Source organism: Sceloporus undulatus, chromosome 7 (assembly GCF_019175285.1).
Source record: "Sceloporus undulatus isolate JIND9_A2432 ecotype Alabama chromosome 7, SceUnd_v1.1, whole genome shotgun sequence".
NCBI classification, from domain to species: Eukaryota; Metazoa; Chordata; class Lepidosauria; order Squamata; family Phrynosomatidae; genus Sceloporus; species Sceloporus undulatus.
Window position 1 is genome coordinate 50,695,225 of NC_056528.1, and position 17,554 is coordinate 50,712,778.

The 17,554-nt window shown below is 45.3% G+C and overlaps 1 protein-coding gene across 1 annotated transcript in view; it reads right to left on the reverse strand.

Moving 5' to 3' along the window:
- Positions 1-543: 543 nt before the first annotated feature.
- The window catches only part of AR (androgen receptor), a 127,882-nt gene continuing 110,871 nt past the window's right edge, over positions 544-17,554 (reverse strand). Inside the window, exons 5-8 of the mRNA XM_042480045.1 lie at positions 12,582-12,726; positions 9,330-9,460; positions 8,393-8,550; positions 544-7,437 (exon numbers count right to left, since the gene is read on the reverse strand). Coding sequence (XP_042335979.1) covers positions 7,282-7,437; positions 8,393-8,550; positions 9,330-9,460; positions 12,582-12,726 — 590 coding nt within the window. The 3' untranslated portion in view covers positions 544-7,281. The remainder of the gene's footprint in view (positions 7,438-8,392; positions 8,551-9,329; positions 9,461-12,581; positions 12,727-17,554) is intronic.

A 17,554-nucleotide genomic window follows, 5' to 3' on the forward strand; every position in this document is an offset into this window, starting at 1 on the left:
TCCTTTATTACTTGGAGATCAGAGGTCAGTCTTATAATGAAGCCAAGCAGAAATACATCCATAAAGGCCATAGAAAAAAGGGAAAGGAAGGGGAAAATGTTTGCAAGGGGGAAAAAGACACTGTTTTGCAGAAAAGCCCATCAGCTTTAAGGGTTTTCAGGGTGACGCTGGAGGTGAAGCCTTAGTGGAGGCAGAAGAGGGGAAACAGCCTCCATTTAGAACTATATTCAGCAAATGCGCAAACAAAAATCCATTTGCAGAAAAACATGTAAAAGCTTATTTGGACCAATTACTTGTTTTTTCCCTTTCCGAATAGATTAGCGATCAAGGGAAGCTTGGTTTTGTAAACCCGCTCCTGACTAATAATTATAATCATAAAAATGAAAATAAAAGCAATGATAATAAAACGGCCGAAGCCTAGTCTTTTGACCGGGGAGGAGCTGGCCTGAGTTTCCGTTCTGCTCAAACGTTTTCTCCCATCCCAGAGAAGAGTTATGGGCTCCCAACAAGAGAAAACACCGGACAAACAAATGCACACAAGCGTTTCCCAACAACCAAAGTTTTCCGTTTTTATTGTATTTTGAGAAACAACAGGATCCAAGATCAACCCCCCAAAAAACAGAGAAAGAGAGAAAAATGAGCAAGCTGAAATAGAGCATGAAGTTTGTTTGCCTCGAAGGGCTAGACCCGAACTAACATGGACTGAAACAGTTCAATAGGGATTCATTTGATTTTTAAAACCTTTAATCTTTCCTCGCATTAAGCTTGGCTTAACTACCCCGGCGTATGCTTCAATGGACCAGGAAAACAACAACAGCAACAACTCTATTCTCTGAGAGTTAGGTGGTCTCCAGACCCCAACAGCAGTCATTGCAAACTCTCCTTTGAGGATGGAGTGCTTGTGTATTTCTCGATGTACGTTTTTGCAAGGTACAATTGCCAAGCGGAAAAATAACCCTGTCCAAATCTGGTCTGTTTCAATGAAAACTGCACAGTCCATGTTCCTGACGCCGGGCGCCATCGGTTCCGGTGAAGTCGATGCCCAAATCTCTCTCAATCGATCGACTTTAACACAGGACGCCTTTTGCTTTGACTCCTTAAAGGCAAAGAAAAACCACCGTTCCTTCGGTGCGGACGCTTGTGACCCAAGGGAGCTGGTGTGCGTTTGGCCCGGACTGGCTTCGGACAGAGCAAAACGGGCTGTTTTTGTTAAAATGTATTTATGAGCTTTTTCTCAAAGACGAGGACGATGCCCTCCGTTCGTCTGCAACTTACTCCACTGTTACACAGTTCAGCTTTTCCTGCTGGTTTTAGATACTCTGCTAGCTTCCCAAAGCTTATCTGGCTGCATTTAAGACAACTGCAAACTCTACAATCCCAGAAACCTTCTGCCACAAAGAAGGCTTCGCTTTTAAGTGCAAACAAAGACTGTTGGCTAACAGCCCAGAAACCCTATATCTATAGCATCTATCTATCTATCTATCTATCTATCTATCTATCTATCTATCTATCTATTTTTTTAAAACTACATATATGTAGGCCTTAACTTTTGGTGTTTTTTTTTTAAAAAGTGCACAAATAAGATTTACAAATAAAAACATTTCTTTCAAACCTTTTTTTTGGTAAGTGCCATAGTCATTACAGAATATCCCACAAACCACCTTAAACAGTTCTAAATGCTTAGCAGGGACGGTGTCATTACAACCCCAGGACAATGGAGAATAACACAATGCGCACAACGCCAACACCTTTCTCCAAAGCCCCCTCTGCTCCCTACGCAGTAAGTGCAAAGGGTCGGAGATGCAACTGCAAAGTGCAGGAGCGAGGGAGGATTTGCATTTGTCTTCTCATGCGTCTGCTGAAAAACAAAAACCAGTGCACCTAAAGTGGTGCACAACTGCCTTGTGGCAATGTTATGTTTTGCAGCGCCACTTTCAAGCTGCAACCCCAGCTTGAACCTGGCTCCTTTTTCGCTCTGAGAGACACCATTAGAAGCATCTCTCTTTTGCTTCTGAATGCAGTGGCGCAGCTATGCCAAAATGAATGCCTTGTCTGCTCCCCTCCATTATAATTCAGCCTCTGCAGGAAACCCTCCTTCGTTCCCCCGATTTCTAGTGAGCTTTTGAACACCATTCACACCTAGGACCCTTCCACTCGCTATGTTCGCCTCTCCTGGGTCACTTGGCCCTCTCCTTCTCTTTGCACGCGTACATACTATTGCAAAATGTTCAACCGAAGCCTTTACCGACTGCAGTGCTAAAAATTTGGGAAGCAAAGCGGAATTTGATGAGGGGACTTTGGGCTTGAACAGACAGGCCAAAATAAAGCTGCTTTGGGTCACTTTGGAGAAATGCATGTTTAAATGACACATGCATCTTAAGAGGTTAGAAGCTGTGCCAAAGCTGCGTTCCAGTCCTTAGGACTGGAGCATGGCTTTGGTGCAACTTCCAGCCTCTTAGGATGAATGCATCATTTAAACAGCACATTTCCAAAGTGGTCCAAAGCAGTTTTATTTTGGCCTGTCTGTTCCGGCCCAAAATTTTGATTTGGGTGGTATTTCTCTCCTATCCTTTTCTCCCTCCCATAGCTACACTCTGATGGATGCAAAGGTTGCAACTTGAAAGGTGGCGATGGCAACATAAACAACCTTTACAGAGCTTGGTCTTGCCCACCCATCTTTTGCATGTTTTCCAAAATTGGTGTGCCTTTTAAAAAGTAGCGGCAGACTACTTTCCCACCCGTCCCGACTCTCTGAGCACAGAGTACCTTCAGTGCCCCCAAATGGAGAGTAAATATGGGGGTGCTTTTCTCCACTTCCCTCCTCCCTTAGTGCAAACCATGTCCCCCAAAACGATTGTGCCTCTTCCTTCCACAACAGAGATTATCTGCGGCTCAAGACCAGTCAGAAATCTGGCAAAAAAATTCGGCGTGCAAGGAAATACATTTGTACAATTACCTGCCAGGAACAAGAGGACAAAGGAGCTCCTAACCCCATATAAAGTCGGGCGGCGTGCCCACTTCTCCCCAGTGCCCCATGGAAAGCTTGGTGCCAAGGCAAAGAAGGCTCCCTTGCCACCCCTGGATGATTTGTGTGATCTGTGAAACAAACTTGAAATCTCTTCCCGTTTTTATATACACGTTCTTTGGTAAATGCAACTCGCAACACATTCTTTGGGTAAAAACCGCTGCAAGCAAAGTGTAGAAATGGCTCAAGCTTTTACACAAGGTGCGTTTGTACAAAAAGGCAGCTTCCAGAAGTGCCTGCCGGTGACAGGACACCTCTTCCAAAAAGGAGAACGGCACAATGCCAACAAAGACAGCGAGAGCAAAAAATCAGGCAACAATGTCAATAACATCTAAGGCATCTTAAAGTGCTGAAAGCCCAGAAAATTTTAAATACACGCGCAGCCTCCCCTCCGCCCGCCGTCTTGGAAAGACGATGACAAGAGCTCTGCGATGGAGGGATGTTGTCACCAAAGTTGGATGCCCAACCGCAGCCAAATACTCCAGACTTGCAATAGCCTTCAAGGGATGGCTTCATTCTCATTTCCACAGGTGCTGAAGGGTATTTTGGCCAAAGACCAGAGAAGGACTGGTGTTGAGAGAGAATTGCACATCTGATGTGCACCAATTTGGTACATCCTCCAGTCAACCAAAGTGTAAAAGAGGTGTGTGCCATGTCTTTCTGGAGGATGGGGAGGAACCTAAGAGAAGAGGCAACTCAAAACAGAAGCCTTACCCCAATGAGAACAGAGACTGAATTGGATTTACCAATGGGTTGGCCATCCAACAGTTGCCTTTAGTTGGGGCTAACCAAGAGGACTCCAGCCAGACTACTTGGCTGATACATATGCGACTTTGCCATAGTCTCAAGGCTACCTTCTGATACAGCATCCAAAATGCTGGGCATGCATGCATTCCCCCGCTTCGCTTTATTTTCTTTCCCACCCGGCAGAAAAGGACTTCAGGTTCTGTACGTTTTAGAAAAGTAAGAAACAGATCTGACAAATGAAAGGGCTAAACTACCCGGGCTGTTGGTCGAAGGGCACTTTCGACATGGCACAACAGAACGTCCCCAAAGTGTAGGTACACATTTGCATAATAACATTATTATTATTATTATTATTATTATTATTAACAACTATAACAAAAATAAAAATGCATAAAAGGAATAATTAAAAAAAGAATTGATGACTAGGGCATTGACCGCGCTTTGGGTATTTGTCAAACTCTTAAAGCTGCTGCAGCAGAAATCCACTGTAAAGAACCCAAGGAAGCTAAATACAGGCCGAGTCTCCCTTGTCCAAAATGCTTGGGGTACAGAGGGGTTTGGGATTTTTATCTGGATTTTGGAGCGCCTGTATTTGCATATATGTACACAATGAGATCCTGTGGTGATGGGACCCCAGCCTAAACATTAAATCCATTTATGTTTCATATACACTTTATACACATAATAGACTGAAGGCAATTTTTACACAATTATTTTAACGATTTTGTGCATGGAACGAAATTTGCGTACGTCGCACCATCAGAAAGCAAAGGTGCCAACTATCTCAGTCACCCATGACAAATGTTTTGGGTTTCTGGCATATTTTGGAATTTCGGATAAAGGAGACTCAACCTGTGGTCAGTTCTATCCCACCACCGTCCCCCTCTCCCCAAATCCAATATTTACATGATACTTATGATAGGTATTCTGGAAGGACCTTTCGAAAACTCTTAAAAGCACAGCCATGACTCAAGCAATGGATTGCAATGCAAGGCAGGGGCTTTGCAAAAGCTAAGGTTTTCTCCTTGCCGGCCTTCTTGCCCATCCCAAATTTTCATGGAAGGATATTATTATTATTATTATTATTATTATTATTATTATTATTATTATGTTTTCTGTCTGGTTTAGGGCAAAAAAAAAAAAATCCCCCAAATCATGCCAAGTTTTAGAAAATGTTGGGGATGGGGAATGGGTTGGAGGCCCCAAGGACCACAAAAGTACAGTCTGTTAGCCACACTTTACCCTTCTAAAAGCAACGAAGGAAGCCTTGTTGAAAGCAACACCTTTTTTCTGGTACTGGTGGAACTAAGAGGCAATCATAATTTTAACATTGAACTTAACGTTTAGAAAAACCCTTGCTGCTTCTCCTGATCCATCAAAGCAGAGGAAATGACCGGATTTTGATCCAACGGAAAAGGCTGACAATGGGGGGGCTACTCAACTTGTATCCAAACACTACTGAAAGGCTGAAGTGTAAGTTAGGTTACCGCTAGCCTAGTCCTTCATCCCAGCAATCGAGTGGACCAGACAACTTTGTGCACCTCACTATGAACTGGAAAATGGCAGAATGAAACCAGAAGAAAGAACAGGTTGGATTGGGGGACTGGAGAATAGGAGGACGTTATCATCTTCATTACGAGAAGTAATGACACTTTCATGCATTTGGTAGAGCTGTCGATGGGGACGACCCAAAACCCAAGCATCTTTCCTCCCCTTCAAAAGAACTATCCACACAGATTTCGTTTTTGGAAACAGCCCCGACCGTTCAAAGAGAAGAGCTGAAAGTCCATTTGGTGAGATTTTGCAGTCACTGGCTGCACTCATCCAAGGTTAGCTTGATAGGAAAAAGGGATTCATTTTTACAAACCAGGGTTGTTTCAAGTCCTGGGAACGCTGGTTCCGTTACGGTTTTTGGCACAAAATGTCGGTTTCTCCTATCTGAAGGAGAAAAAAAATGGCTCTTGTATTTGCTCTCTTTTCCCCAAGCGGAGCGGGCGAAGGAAGGACCCAAAGTTATGTGCAGTTTCAAACGAGGGACCCTCTCCTCCATAAAGTCTACAGAGTTCATGTTTGGCTTTGCTTCCGGGACCATCACTTGGGGAAAAATAAAAAAGGAGGAGGTCTCTAGATGTTTCTTCCAAGTTACATAAAGTGTGAGCTGGAGATAAAACGAGGTTTCAGAGGTTCATGGTCCACAGAAGGAGAGGTTCTCTGTAGCCTTCAGGGCACTGGAAAGGTCAGCCTCCAAGACCTTCTCTTCTTTAAGATGTTGGGTCTTCTTTTTATGAGCGTTAAGAGCCGGCGTAAGAGTTGATCGGGCACTTTGTGTGGAGTTAGCACTCTTACCTCCCTCGCGGACCACCAGAGAGGTGGCCATTTTGCAAGGAGGATACACAGCACTATGGGCTACGTCTGAGAGACAGTGACTTCGGAGAAGGGCTGGGTCAGCGGTCACTGCGGCCAAAGAAGTTGGCTGCCCATGCATAGTCAGAGCAAAAACGTCCCGCGTCTGGTTCGGCACGCAGGAGCACCACAACCTTTGCTCAGGCACAGTTTTGTGGAAAGGGAGTCTGTGTGATGCCCACAGCTACGGCAGGACACTCGCTGCGTTGTCTTCTCTCTCTGGTTTCGTTTTTGCAAGTGAGTCCTATTACTACTACATTCCCTCTGTCTGCTTTTTTAAATAGTCCCCCTTCCAGGATTTCTATCTGTCCTTTTCTTGGCTCAGAGACAAGCAAAAACAACTTTTCTCTTGCAATCCTGGAAAGAAAGAGAGCGGAAACCCAGTTCAGAAAAAGAGGGGAGTGCAAAAAAGAAAAGAGGGGAAAGAAAACCCATACAGACAAAACCGCTCAAAAAGTTGTTTCTTTAAAAAAGAAAGAAAATTACCCGATCCCAATATGAACCTTAGTATTTAATTCTGAATAACCTTTTTTTTCTTCCCCATTTTGGGTTATTATTATTTTTTTAATTTTTTTGTGTGGTTTTTTGTTTTGCTTTTTTTAAGAAAAGAAATGAAACAGTGGCAACGAGGACAACCCAAAGCTGATGCGCATTGGATGCGCACTTGGGTGAGTGTGTGTCTTTTGGAAAGCGAATGCACCCCACAATGCTGCGTAACACACAGGGCCGCTGAAGACACTGTGGGGAACCCAGAGGCGCATGAATGTAAACAAGGGCGGCTGGGCCCCATGCCACAACACCACACACGCGTGCGCACACACACGGGTCAGGGAAACAGGTAGGGATCGCTGGGGCTCTGAGCGCATGATGAGCCGTTCCAAGGAGAGAAAGGTCTACTTCCACCGCTCAGGAGGAAAATAGCAGAAAGGACCAGAAAGGTAGTTTTGTTTTTGTCATCGTTGTCGTCATTGTAGTTGTGGCTGTATGTCTCTGGGAACACACAGCATTCCAAGGCACTGCAGTTGCGGTAGTGCAGAGATTTAAGAGGCAGGCAATGGCTGGACGGGGCCATGGTGGGCGATGGGCCTTGGAGTCACCCTTCCCTCTCACTGGCTGTGGAAGTAGATGGGCTTCACTTTTCCCGAGAGGATCTTGGGGACTTGCACCGAGATGATCTCCGCCATCATTTCTGGATAGTCCACGCTGACCATGTGCGACTTGACTAAGAGGTCAAAGGTGAACTGGTGCAGCTCTCGGGCGATCTGCGGGAGAGAAGGAGAAGGGTTGGTGAGGGGTGGCGGACCACGGCGACCAGTTTTCCCCAGGACTGGTACCCAGTGTGGGGATCTGCAGAACAGCAAGGCAAACTGGGAACAACTGGGACCCATCCACACTACAGAATTATACAGTGGACCCTCCACATTCACTGGAGTTAAGGGCAGAGGACTCCCATGAAAGAGGGGGGGGGGACCTCTGAGAGAACACCCTAGAGATTCCTAGAGAGGACAAATTAATCAAACCTGTGAATCATCAAGGCTACAAAGGTCAAAGCTGCAAATGTGGAGAGTCGACTGTAATATTATCGTTCCCCTTTAACTGCCTCGGCAACATCCTAGGGAATCCTGGGTTTTCCTGACATCTCCAGCATTTTGACCTTGCATCTTTTGAAATCTGAATTAACTGCACTGGGATAGGATACTGTCTGTGAATTACTCCGAACCCCTTATTTGGCTGAGCGGGGGGATTGGGGAAGGAAAGATGACGGTTGGCTTGTTATCCATATCGTCTTCTCTGCCTCCCACAGATCACTTGCTCCAGACAGTTGGGAATGTTCCACTACATTTGCTCACTGCGTAAGTAGACACCTCTGGTGTGTTGAACTTAACTTGCTCATGCCTTTTCTTTAAAAAATGTGCTTACAGCAGACTAGAAGCACTTAAATGGCAGGAACTAATCTGTCAGTAGCTTTGGAGGATAGAGTTTATCATCCATGGATGCAGCTGCTACCCAAAAGCATGCAGATTTCCTACTAGGCCCGCCCCGTCTCAGCAGCCACAACTGTCTCCTGCCCTCCTTACAAGTTCATTGGTCTTTAGGCTTCCCCTTCCCTGTGCCTCAAATGGAGGAGAAAGCGTAGCCTAAGCAGATTCTGCAAGATATCGCCCGAGGTTATGAACCGTCTTTCCGCGTGTGTGGCCATGCTTTCACTCCACTTACAGGCTGCACTGAGTCCAGGAGCTTCGTGAGCTGGTAGAAACGCCGGGAGCAGGATGTGGGATTCTTCCTCTTGCAAGCGATGATACGATCAAGTTCTTTGATGTAGTTCATCCGAAGTTCATCGAAGAACTTCTGATTCTTCAGGCCATCCACTGGAACTGAGGCACAGGAGGAAAACAGCAATAGGTAGAAGCAAAGAAGAAAAGCAACCCGGGAGTGAACAGCACTTTGGCTTCAGTCTGACATCCTCTCTATGTAGCATAAATATGCCCATGCTGACTTATGCTACGCTGAACCACATGACAACCCCCCCATTAGTCTTCCCACAAGACTTGACTTAATGGCAACCCCCATTAGTCTTCCCACAAGGCCATTCCACACTTCATGGTGGCCAAACAGCCTTGAAGAAGCATCTGGTCACCTCTCCATAGTCAGGTGTTTCTATGATGCAGTCTGTTTGCTGTGATGCATGGAATAGCCAACATGTAAATGAAACCCATTGAGTGAAAGGGTCTACTGTAGTTGAGACAACAGCCTGAATCCTCCTGGTTAGGCCCATCTAGTGTAGACCCACTGAATCAATTACTGAACGTGGGTCAACTCATGAACAAATCCCATGGCAGGGGGTTGGACTGGATGGCCCTTGTGGTCTCTTCCAACTCTATGAATCTATGAATGGGCCTACTCTAGTTGGGGCTGACAACAGCATTAACTTCTGTTGGCTTCTCCCAACTAGAGTAGCCCCATTGAATCAACTGTTGAACAGTGAGTAAACATGCATACATATTTCTCTTAGCCAAGGGGCTCCTTGTCCATCATCATCATCATCATCATCATCATCATCATCATCATCATCACCACCAACACCATCAAAATAACAACACCAATGAGAACTTTAGCAGCAGAAAGAAGGTAATATGGAAATAGGTTTGCTTACTAATACTGAAGAGGAGCAGAGCTTTCATGCAGAGGAATTCCTGGGGAGTGATCTGTAGCCATCCGAATTCTTGAGACAAATGCCGCATCCTGACGCACTGGCTGTACATCCTGGATTTGTGCATCCGGTACCTAGGAAGGAGAGGAGAGACAAGCCGATGCCAGCATATAAGATGAAAGTGAAACCAAGGAATCATGCCAAAGAACTCTTCCTTTTCCATCTCCCTTTCTTTAAAGGATGATTCGACAGGCATATAGCCTTTTCCCACCTGTTAATGGCATAGGTCCTTCCCATGCCTTCAAAGATCCCAGGCAATGGGAGGTTTTTGGACAGAGGACAAGGTCCAGAGAATAGTCCTCTGCACCCCATCCCAAAATTGACTGAATTAAACTATAAATGGTATCAAAAGTGCTGTAAAAACATACCCCATTAAAAAAACAACAACAGTAGCAACAAATGCAGACAATACAGCTCATTATTAAAAGTCTTTCTTCCATGACCAATTACACTTTTCTGGGTCACTTCTTGTTACAAAAGGGCCTCCCTTGGGCCCAAAACAGCCCACAACTCCCCTCCTAAAACCATGGAGAAGTTACCCATCCAAGTCACACAGAAGGCACATGAGGGCATTTTGCACGAAGGTCATGGGATGCATTTTCCCATCCTATGTTTGGTGCTTTCCATGACCTGCCTCATCTTTTGAAAAAAGAACAGTGATGCACTCCAATAAAAAGGGAGCAAGACAACATCCATGGTTGGGGAAACTCACCAGAAGGGGACAAGTGAGGATCGGGCTTGTCACCATCTCTTTCATGGGGCAGACCTTTGACTCCTCTGATCAGCACTCGGAGCCTGACCCCTATCCAACCCTATCCAATAACCCCCCGTGACCCGGAACCTCTCCTGACCCGCAGATCCTCCTCTGGCTCTTGTAATGAGACGCATAATTACAAGGAAGTGTGGGTGTTCCTCTGTCGCTATTCCACATCAGTAAATTACTATCAGAACAGCACTTCTATTGTGTTGCCTGCCGCTGGCATCACAGCCTCCTCTTGTTCCGGCTGCAGTTCATCCCGCCTTGTTTTCTCGTTCACTGAGCTGTGTGAATATCTCTCTGCATAATTTATTCTCCAGGTTAAGCGCAAGCAGGGAAAGCCACAAAGCAGTGGATGTTCGCAACAGCAACAGAATTTCAGAATTTCCTTTTGCAAACAGGTGCCTGCCATATTTTTGGCCTTTGGTTCCTATGAGCCACAGCTAGTCTGGCAAATGGCTTTGAACGAGGAGGGGTGGGTTGCAGTCTAAAATGTTTGGAGGGTTGAGGAAAGCTGGTTTAGAGGGCTGGGTGTAAATAAGGAGGTGGTAGGGACAGGTTGATTTGCAAATTTTCTCCCAGGGAAACAGGAGAAAATGCGGGAGAGCGTCATGGAAAACTTTGTTCTCAGGGCCATGGGCACATGGGTGCAAAATGTCACCTGGAGTGATGATGATGGGACAGAGGTACAGTGGTTTGGGCATTGGTCTATGACTGGGGATCAGGGTTCAAATCCCCGCTTGGCCATGGAAACCCCCTGCTCAACCCTATCCTGATGACTTGGTTGTATCTTTGGTTGTGCATCACTGGTGTGATGAGAAGTGGCCTTATCTATGTCAACAGAGAACATCTCAGTACTTAAAAGCCTGGAGGAATCAGTGGGGAGAATGGAGGGCTTGGCGTTTCACAACACGAAGCAAAAGGGGACGGCACCTGCTTGGTCAGTGCTTGGTGGAGTTTGATTTATAGCTTGGCAAATTAACCTCCCCAGGATTACGAGGCCATTACTCATCTAGGACCGGTGCCATCCTCCTCCTTGGCATGCTCTCTGCAAAGTGCTTCCCTCGCTTTTACGAGGGGCGATGCATACGTCCTGTTCTCTCACTATGGGCTCTGGAGGGGCTTGCTGTACCATCCCAGGGCTGCTCAGGACAAGAGAGATGCCTGCCATTTTATGCCTGCAAAGCTGCAAGGAGATTTTAAGAATACATCTTAGATGGGTGGATTTCAAGAGTTTGCACGAAAGGGGCCGGGAAAAGCAAGAAAAAGGAAAGCGGAAGGAGCAAGTAAATGCGAGATGTCGCACCATCAGAATTAACATCCTGTTTTGGAGCATTTCTCTTTCATGGCCCTTTGGAGCTGCCCCTTCCTCCCCCCATATATGTGTCATAAAAATGCTATTCTTAGTCCAGCCCATTATCACCTAAACGAAATGAGTGGAAAGTTGGCAGCGGGGAGACGCATGTGCGAGGCCTCTTGTCCTGTTTCACTACCAAAGAAGGATCATGGGACAGAGGCAGGATGAAACTGAAATCCTTACACAAGGAGACCTAGGAATGGAAGACAGCGGCTGGGAGCCGGAAGGGACCCCAAGCGCAATCTCATCCCAGCCCCTGCCATGCAGGAAGACACAACCAAAGCACTCCAGACAAATGGCCATCCAAGCTCTGTTTGAAGACCTCCAAAGAAGGAGCGTCTACCACCTTCCAAGGCAATCTGTTCCACTGCCAAACTGCTCTTACCATTAGGAAACTCTTCCTAATGTTGAGATGGAATCTCTTCTCTTTAGGACTTTTATCACACCAGCCTGCTTTTGTTGTTGTTGCTGCTGCAACAACTGAGTTAGTGAAGCAACTGGAAGATGTTGTTATTGAGTGTCTTCAAGTTGTTTCCAACTTACAGTGACTCTAAGGCGGGTCTATCATGGGGCTTTCTTGGCAAGATTTGTTAGGAACTAAAACAACTTTGGCTTGCTTGAGAATAGCAAGGAAGAGGGTAGGACTAGGTTTAATGGTTTTAAGTTTCAGGAGAGTAAATTTCAACTGAACATTAGAAGGAACTTCTTGATAGCAAGAGAGGTTGGCCAACGGAGCCCATTCTCTGGAGAAGGTCTCCTTCTCTGGATGTCTTCAAAAAGAGGCCAGGTAGCTATCTACTGGGGAAGCTGTTACTCAGTGGTTCCCAAACTTTGGTCCTCCAGGTGTTTAGACTTCAACAGCACAAAACCCTAGCCAGCCTAGCCAATAGTTAGGGCTCTTCGGAGCTGAAGTCCAAAACATCTGGAGGACTAAAGTTTGGGAACCACTGCTTTAGCTGGAGATCCTACACTGAGCAAGGGGTTGGACTCCATGGCCCATGAGGCCCCTTCCAGCTCAAAGACACTGCGTCCAACGTCCAAGAGTCAAGAGCTACACATTGCAAAGAGAACCAGGACTTACTCATTGAAGACCAAGTCCGGCGCGAAGTAAAGCATCCGTGAATTCACGTTGGTGAAGGATCTCCATCCCATGGCAAAAATCATCAGGCCCATCCAGGAATACTGAATGATCGCCATTTGGTCATCCACATGCAGGTTACGGAAACCTAGGGAAAAGTGACACGAGAAAAGGTGACGTTTGTCATAATGTCAGCCCTCCGTATCCATGGATTGTTTATCCATGGATTCAACCATCTACAATGTGAAAATAATGGGGGGGGGGGAGTATGAATTTATTTATAGTTTTTAGTGGGGTTTTGGGGCTATATGGCTGTGTTCTGGATGAGTTTATTCCTGATGTTTCATCGTAGCCCGAAAACCCCACAAAAAACTATGGATTCTGGCCATGAAAGTCTTCAACTCCACATATAAATTTATTTATTTCGTTTCATTTCTATGCCGCCTTTCTCCCCAAAAGGGACCCGAGGCGGCTCCCAAGATAAAATTCCAAAAGGCCAACCTTGATCCTGCCATTTTATACAAGGGACACCATTTTACTGTACCAAATCTGTGACCATATACTATAATGAATGGCTAGGTTCCTGGTAATATGGTTCAATGATGGCAGAAGGATATGTCTTTGTAAATTCCCCAGATCAAGTGTTTCCTCTTGCCATGGAACTAAAAGGGAGAAGGGATGGAAATCGTTGACTTGTTTTATCCTTGCATGCCAGGCTGAATCATTTTCACTGCTAGGGTTGGCATCACCTGGTGTGGCAACTCCTGGGGTCACTCCCCCATTGACTTCCTCCCATACCTTTAAATTACACCCTAAATGTATTTACATGAACATAGTTCCATGTGGTTAAAGAGAACATTTGGTAAGGCGTGATGTTTCTAAAGAAAATTACAGAGGAGTAAAATTAATGGTGTCACCCCGATGTCGGGTGTTACCCGGTGTGCTCTGCATCCCCAAATGCCCCTACGGATGCCCCTGCCATAGTCTTTTCCCATAGTCTTTCTATGTAATTCTTGTCTCATATTCACAAATCTCAAAGTGGTTCAAGAAATTATTTTTTGGAACAATACATATTTTTTTTTGGGGGGGGGGGGAAACGCAATAATTGTGGTTGCGACATATTCCAAAAAGTAAATCTTGACTTGGTCATTTTATATAAGGGACACCATTTTATTATGCCAATGTACAGTTGCCCCTCCATTTTAACAGGGGATCTGTTCTGGACCCCTCCGCAGAAATGGAAATTTGCCAATATTCAAGCCCCATTGGCTTGAATGGTGGTGCGTCCCCCATTTTGTCCCCCTCTGTTTGCCGCCTGCGAACTGGCGAGGGACGTGAAGTCCAAGTCTGTGAAAATGGTGGTGCGATTGTATATTATGGGTCTTGAGCATCCACAGATTTTGGTATCAATTGGATTTTGGTTCCAGGACTCCCCAAGGATACCAAAATCTGTGGATGCTCAAGTCCCATAATATAGAGTCGTCCCTCCGTTTTCATGGACTTGGAGTTCGCTTACTCCAAGGGCCCACTGTTTTTCTTTTTGTGGGGCCTGTAAACAAAAGGGGGTCTGTTTACTGTTTTGAGGACCTCTGCTCTGAATTTCAAGCAGCCTTGTGCAAAGAGACTTGAAACCAGTCAAGCAACGGATAGGAACTCAAGCTGTGCTTCTTTGCATCTTACAAGCCTGGGAGCAAACAACATTTTTGTTGCCTGCCATTTTATAACGCACGCATGCAAGCCAGCAGGACTACTGAGTTGTTCCCTCAACCCAACGGCCGTAAATCTCAATGCACAGACTAAATCTGCCTTCTGATTCTCCGGGTTTGATATCCTGATCTTTGCTGTATGGAATGCTAAGTGTTTAAGCAACTCCTAGACGCCATCCAGGGACATTCCTTTCTGGAATCACTTCTTCGGCAACCAAGGGGTCCACACCTGAGGCAAAGCATGCTGGGAAAATGGTGACACCGCTCCTGTTGGGTCAAAGTCAGCGTTCCCCTGTCAGGCTAGCTGTCAATCAATTCTCCTGAAGATATAATAATACTTGGCTCCATATTTACAATTGATAGACAGCTTTGGAGCATCCAAACCAATTCACTTATCATGTTACAGTGCCATCCTTACAACAATACTGCATTATTCCCATAATGCAGATGAGATGCTTTGAGAGGTGGCCTGCTCTGGACTACACCAAAGAGCTTTATGCAGAGGCAAGATTTGCACCCAGGACTTCCAGGATGGCCTCCTATCTCTTTGCATTGCACCAGTTGGATATGTCAAGTAGAGGACTTTGCCCAAACATCTCACCAGACACCATGTTAACTCAGACTTTATTAATTGAAGGTTTTTTATTTTAACAACCCCGCTTCCCATTCTTATATAATCAAAACCCCAAAGCAGATTGTGACAATGAAAACCCAACAAAGTACATGAAAACCAAGCATCCTTTTGGAAAAACTATGTGCATTTCCACCATCACTCCAACACTATGAAAGGTAAGACTGCTTTGGAAGGTGATGGATTCTCCTTCCTTGGAGACCTTTAAATGGAGGTTGGATGACTATCTCTTGGGGGTTCTGCGATGGCAAGGGTTGGAGTGGATGGTCCTTGTGGTCCCTTTCTAACACTGTGAATCATCTTTAATGTATCATCCTTGTGATGTCACACGTGTCCCCTGTGACATCACAAGTCTTGTCTCAGGGCTTGGGATAGTCTTGACCTGGCAACTCAAGGCCTACATTTCCATTGAATTTAATACTATCCAATATGAATGGGTTACATTCCCATGAAATTAATATTAATATTTTTAATGAGTAAGTATTTTGAATAGAATATGACTGTCATTATCTCCTCCATGACCAGCAAATCAAGGGCCAGCGTGGCACAGTGGTTTGAGCACTGGATCACGACTCTGGAGACTAGGGTTCGACTCGGGCTCAGCCATATAAACCCACCTTGGCCAAGTCACACTCTCTCAGCCTCAGAGGCATGGCAATAGTAAACCTCTGAAGAAACTTGCCAAGAAAACCCCACGAAGTTTGATTTAAGGTCGTCATAAGTCTGAAACGACTTGAAGGCACACAACGCACATGCGCAAACAATATGAGTGGATAGGGGTTTTTTGGGTTAAAAAATGATAGATGCCAGCCATGAAAGCCTTCGAATGGCATTTGCCTGTCTGGGTTTATGGTTCTTGGATTGTCCAGATTGAAAGGTCAGATCTCCCCAGCTTTGTTATTCAGCTACTTTCCCCCCATTAATTTCCAAAGGTGAAAGATGCTCCAAATGTCAATTCTATTTGGCGCATGTCAAGTGGGGGAAGAAAAAAAGCAAACCCATTGTATCCCTACTCAGCATTTAACCCATATCTGCCCTAGCTCCTTTCCAAGAATGGGACTCAAAGCCAAGTCAAGGTGGGAACTCAACATTCCCCATTAGTACCTCAAGACTCGTAATTAAGTATTTCACCTGCTCCTGAATATGAATAGCTCTTCAGCCGCTATTAAATAAGGCTCATTAACAATTACCTGGTTTCTGCTGAGCACTTAATAATCTCAATGATTAGTGTTTTCAGCGCAGTCTTAAAGTCACGGACATCTAAGGTTTAAAAGGCTCCCAAGTACCATTTTTAATGAGTAAGTATTTTGAATCGAACATGACTGTCATTATCTCCTCCCTGCCCCAGAAAATCAGAATATTGTGGCTTTGCAAACCTGTTATTAGTTAGCAAGCTCTTAATGAAAACCGGAGGGGTGGTCCGTAAAGAAAGCCATTTAAACTGTAAGTGCCGATATCACAACAGCTTTGGAGAAATCCTTTATACAAAGTGGCCACACCTGGGATAATGACTGTTTACAAGGAAAATACCTTTAATGCGCTGTAGTGTCCAGATTTGTAGGGTCCCCCCCCCACTTTAATGGACTCACCATTCAAAGATACACCACTGTTACATGAAATGGTTATACTGGTGAAAGGCACTTATGTAATGGTGAACATACCAAGTTATGAAATGTGCCCCATATCAAAACTTCTTTCCTAGAAATATCTGAATACACCAGAGGAAAAAAGAAGAGGTTTAGCTTTCTTTTTGATATCCTTTCCCCTCTCTTAGCATATTGTGTTTTGCAAATCTGGAAAAGCTTACTCTGGGACATTTAGTACAACATTCCTAGGAAGGCTGCACCTTGTGAAATCACAATCTAAGGGTATGTATAACAACTTTGAGTGAAGATTGAACCACCGCTGTGAATAAAGCAATGGTGAAAGGGTTTCCAAAAGGAGCACCATCATCATCTTAGATGTTTACAAGCTGGCGGTGCAGATCAAAATTCAGGCTGGCTACCTTCAGGCTAAACATTGTGTACTTCTTGGTGGTGGAGATAGTTATTATTATAATAACACCACAACCACAAGGAAAAGACAGCAGGTGTGCCATACCTGTTCAGTAAGTCTAGGGCCAACAGGGATGAGTTGTCCCAGTGCAATCCTATGGCCTGGGGTGAGGGAGATCCAGAGGGATCAGGTTTTGACTGCTTCACTCCCTTGGTCCATCTAGCTCACTATGGCCAACTCTGATCAGTAACAATGAGGCTGTCCAAGATTCAGGAAAGAGTCTGTCCTAGCTATACCTGGAGCTAGCTTCTGAAAACCAGGCCCAGCTTCTGAAACCGGAAGAGATGGGATATGTTTGAGATAGGATGGTGAGAAAATGGTGGCGCTCCATGGAGTCACCAGGGTATGAATATGGGAGAGGGGTGTCATTTCTCTCCTCCCCACCCTGCCATCTCCAACAGAAGCATATTTTCTGTTGGAAGCAACAAAGGCATCAACGCTTGTACAGTGGAGCCTTTGGATCGATGGGCTAGCAATCCATGGATCTGACTGCCCACGGATCACCATTATTCAATAGTGGTGCTGCATGAAGACATGCTGAGGCAAAGATTCTAATCAGCCTATTTCTCATCAAAGTTGGGAAG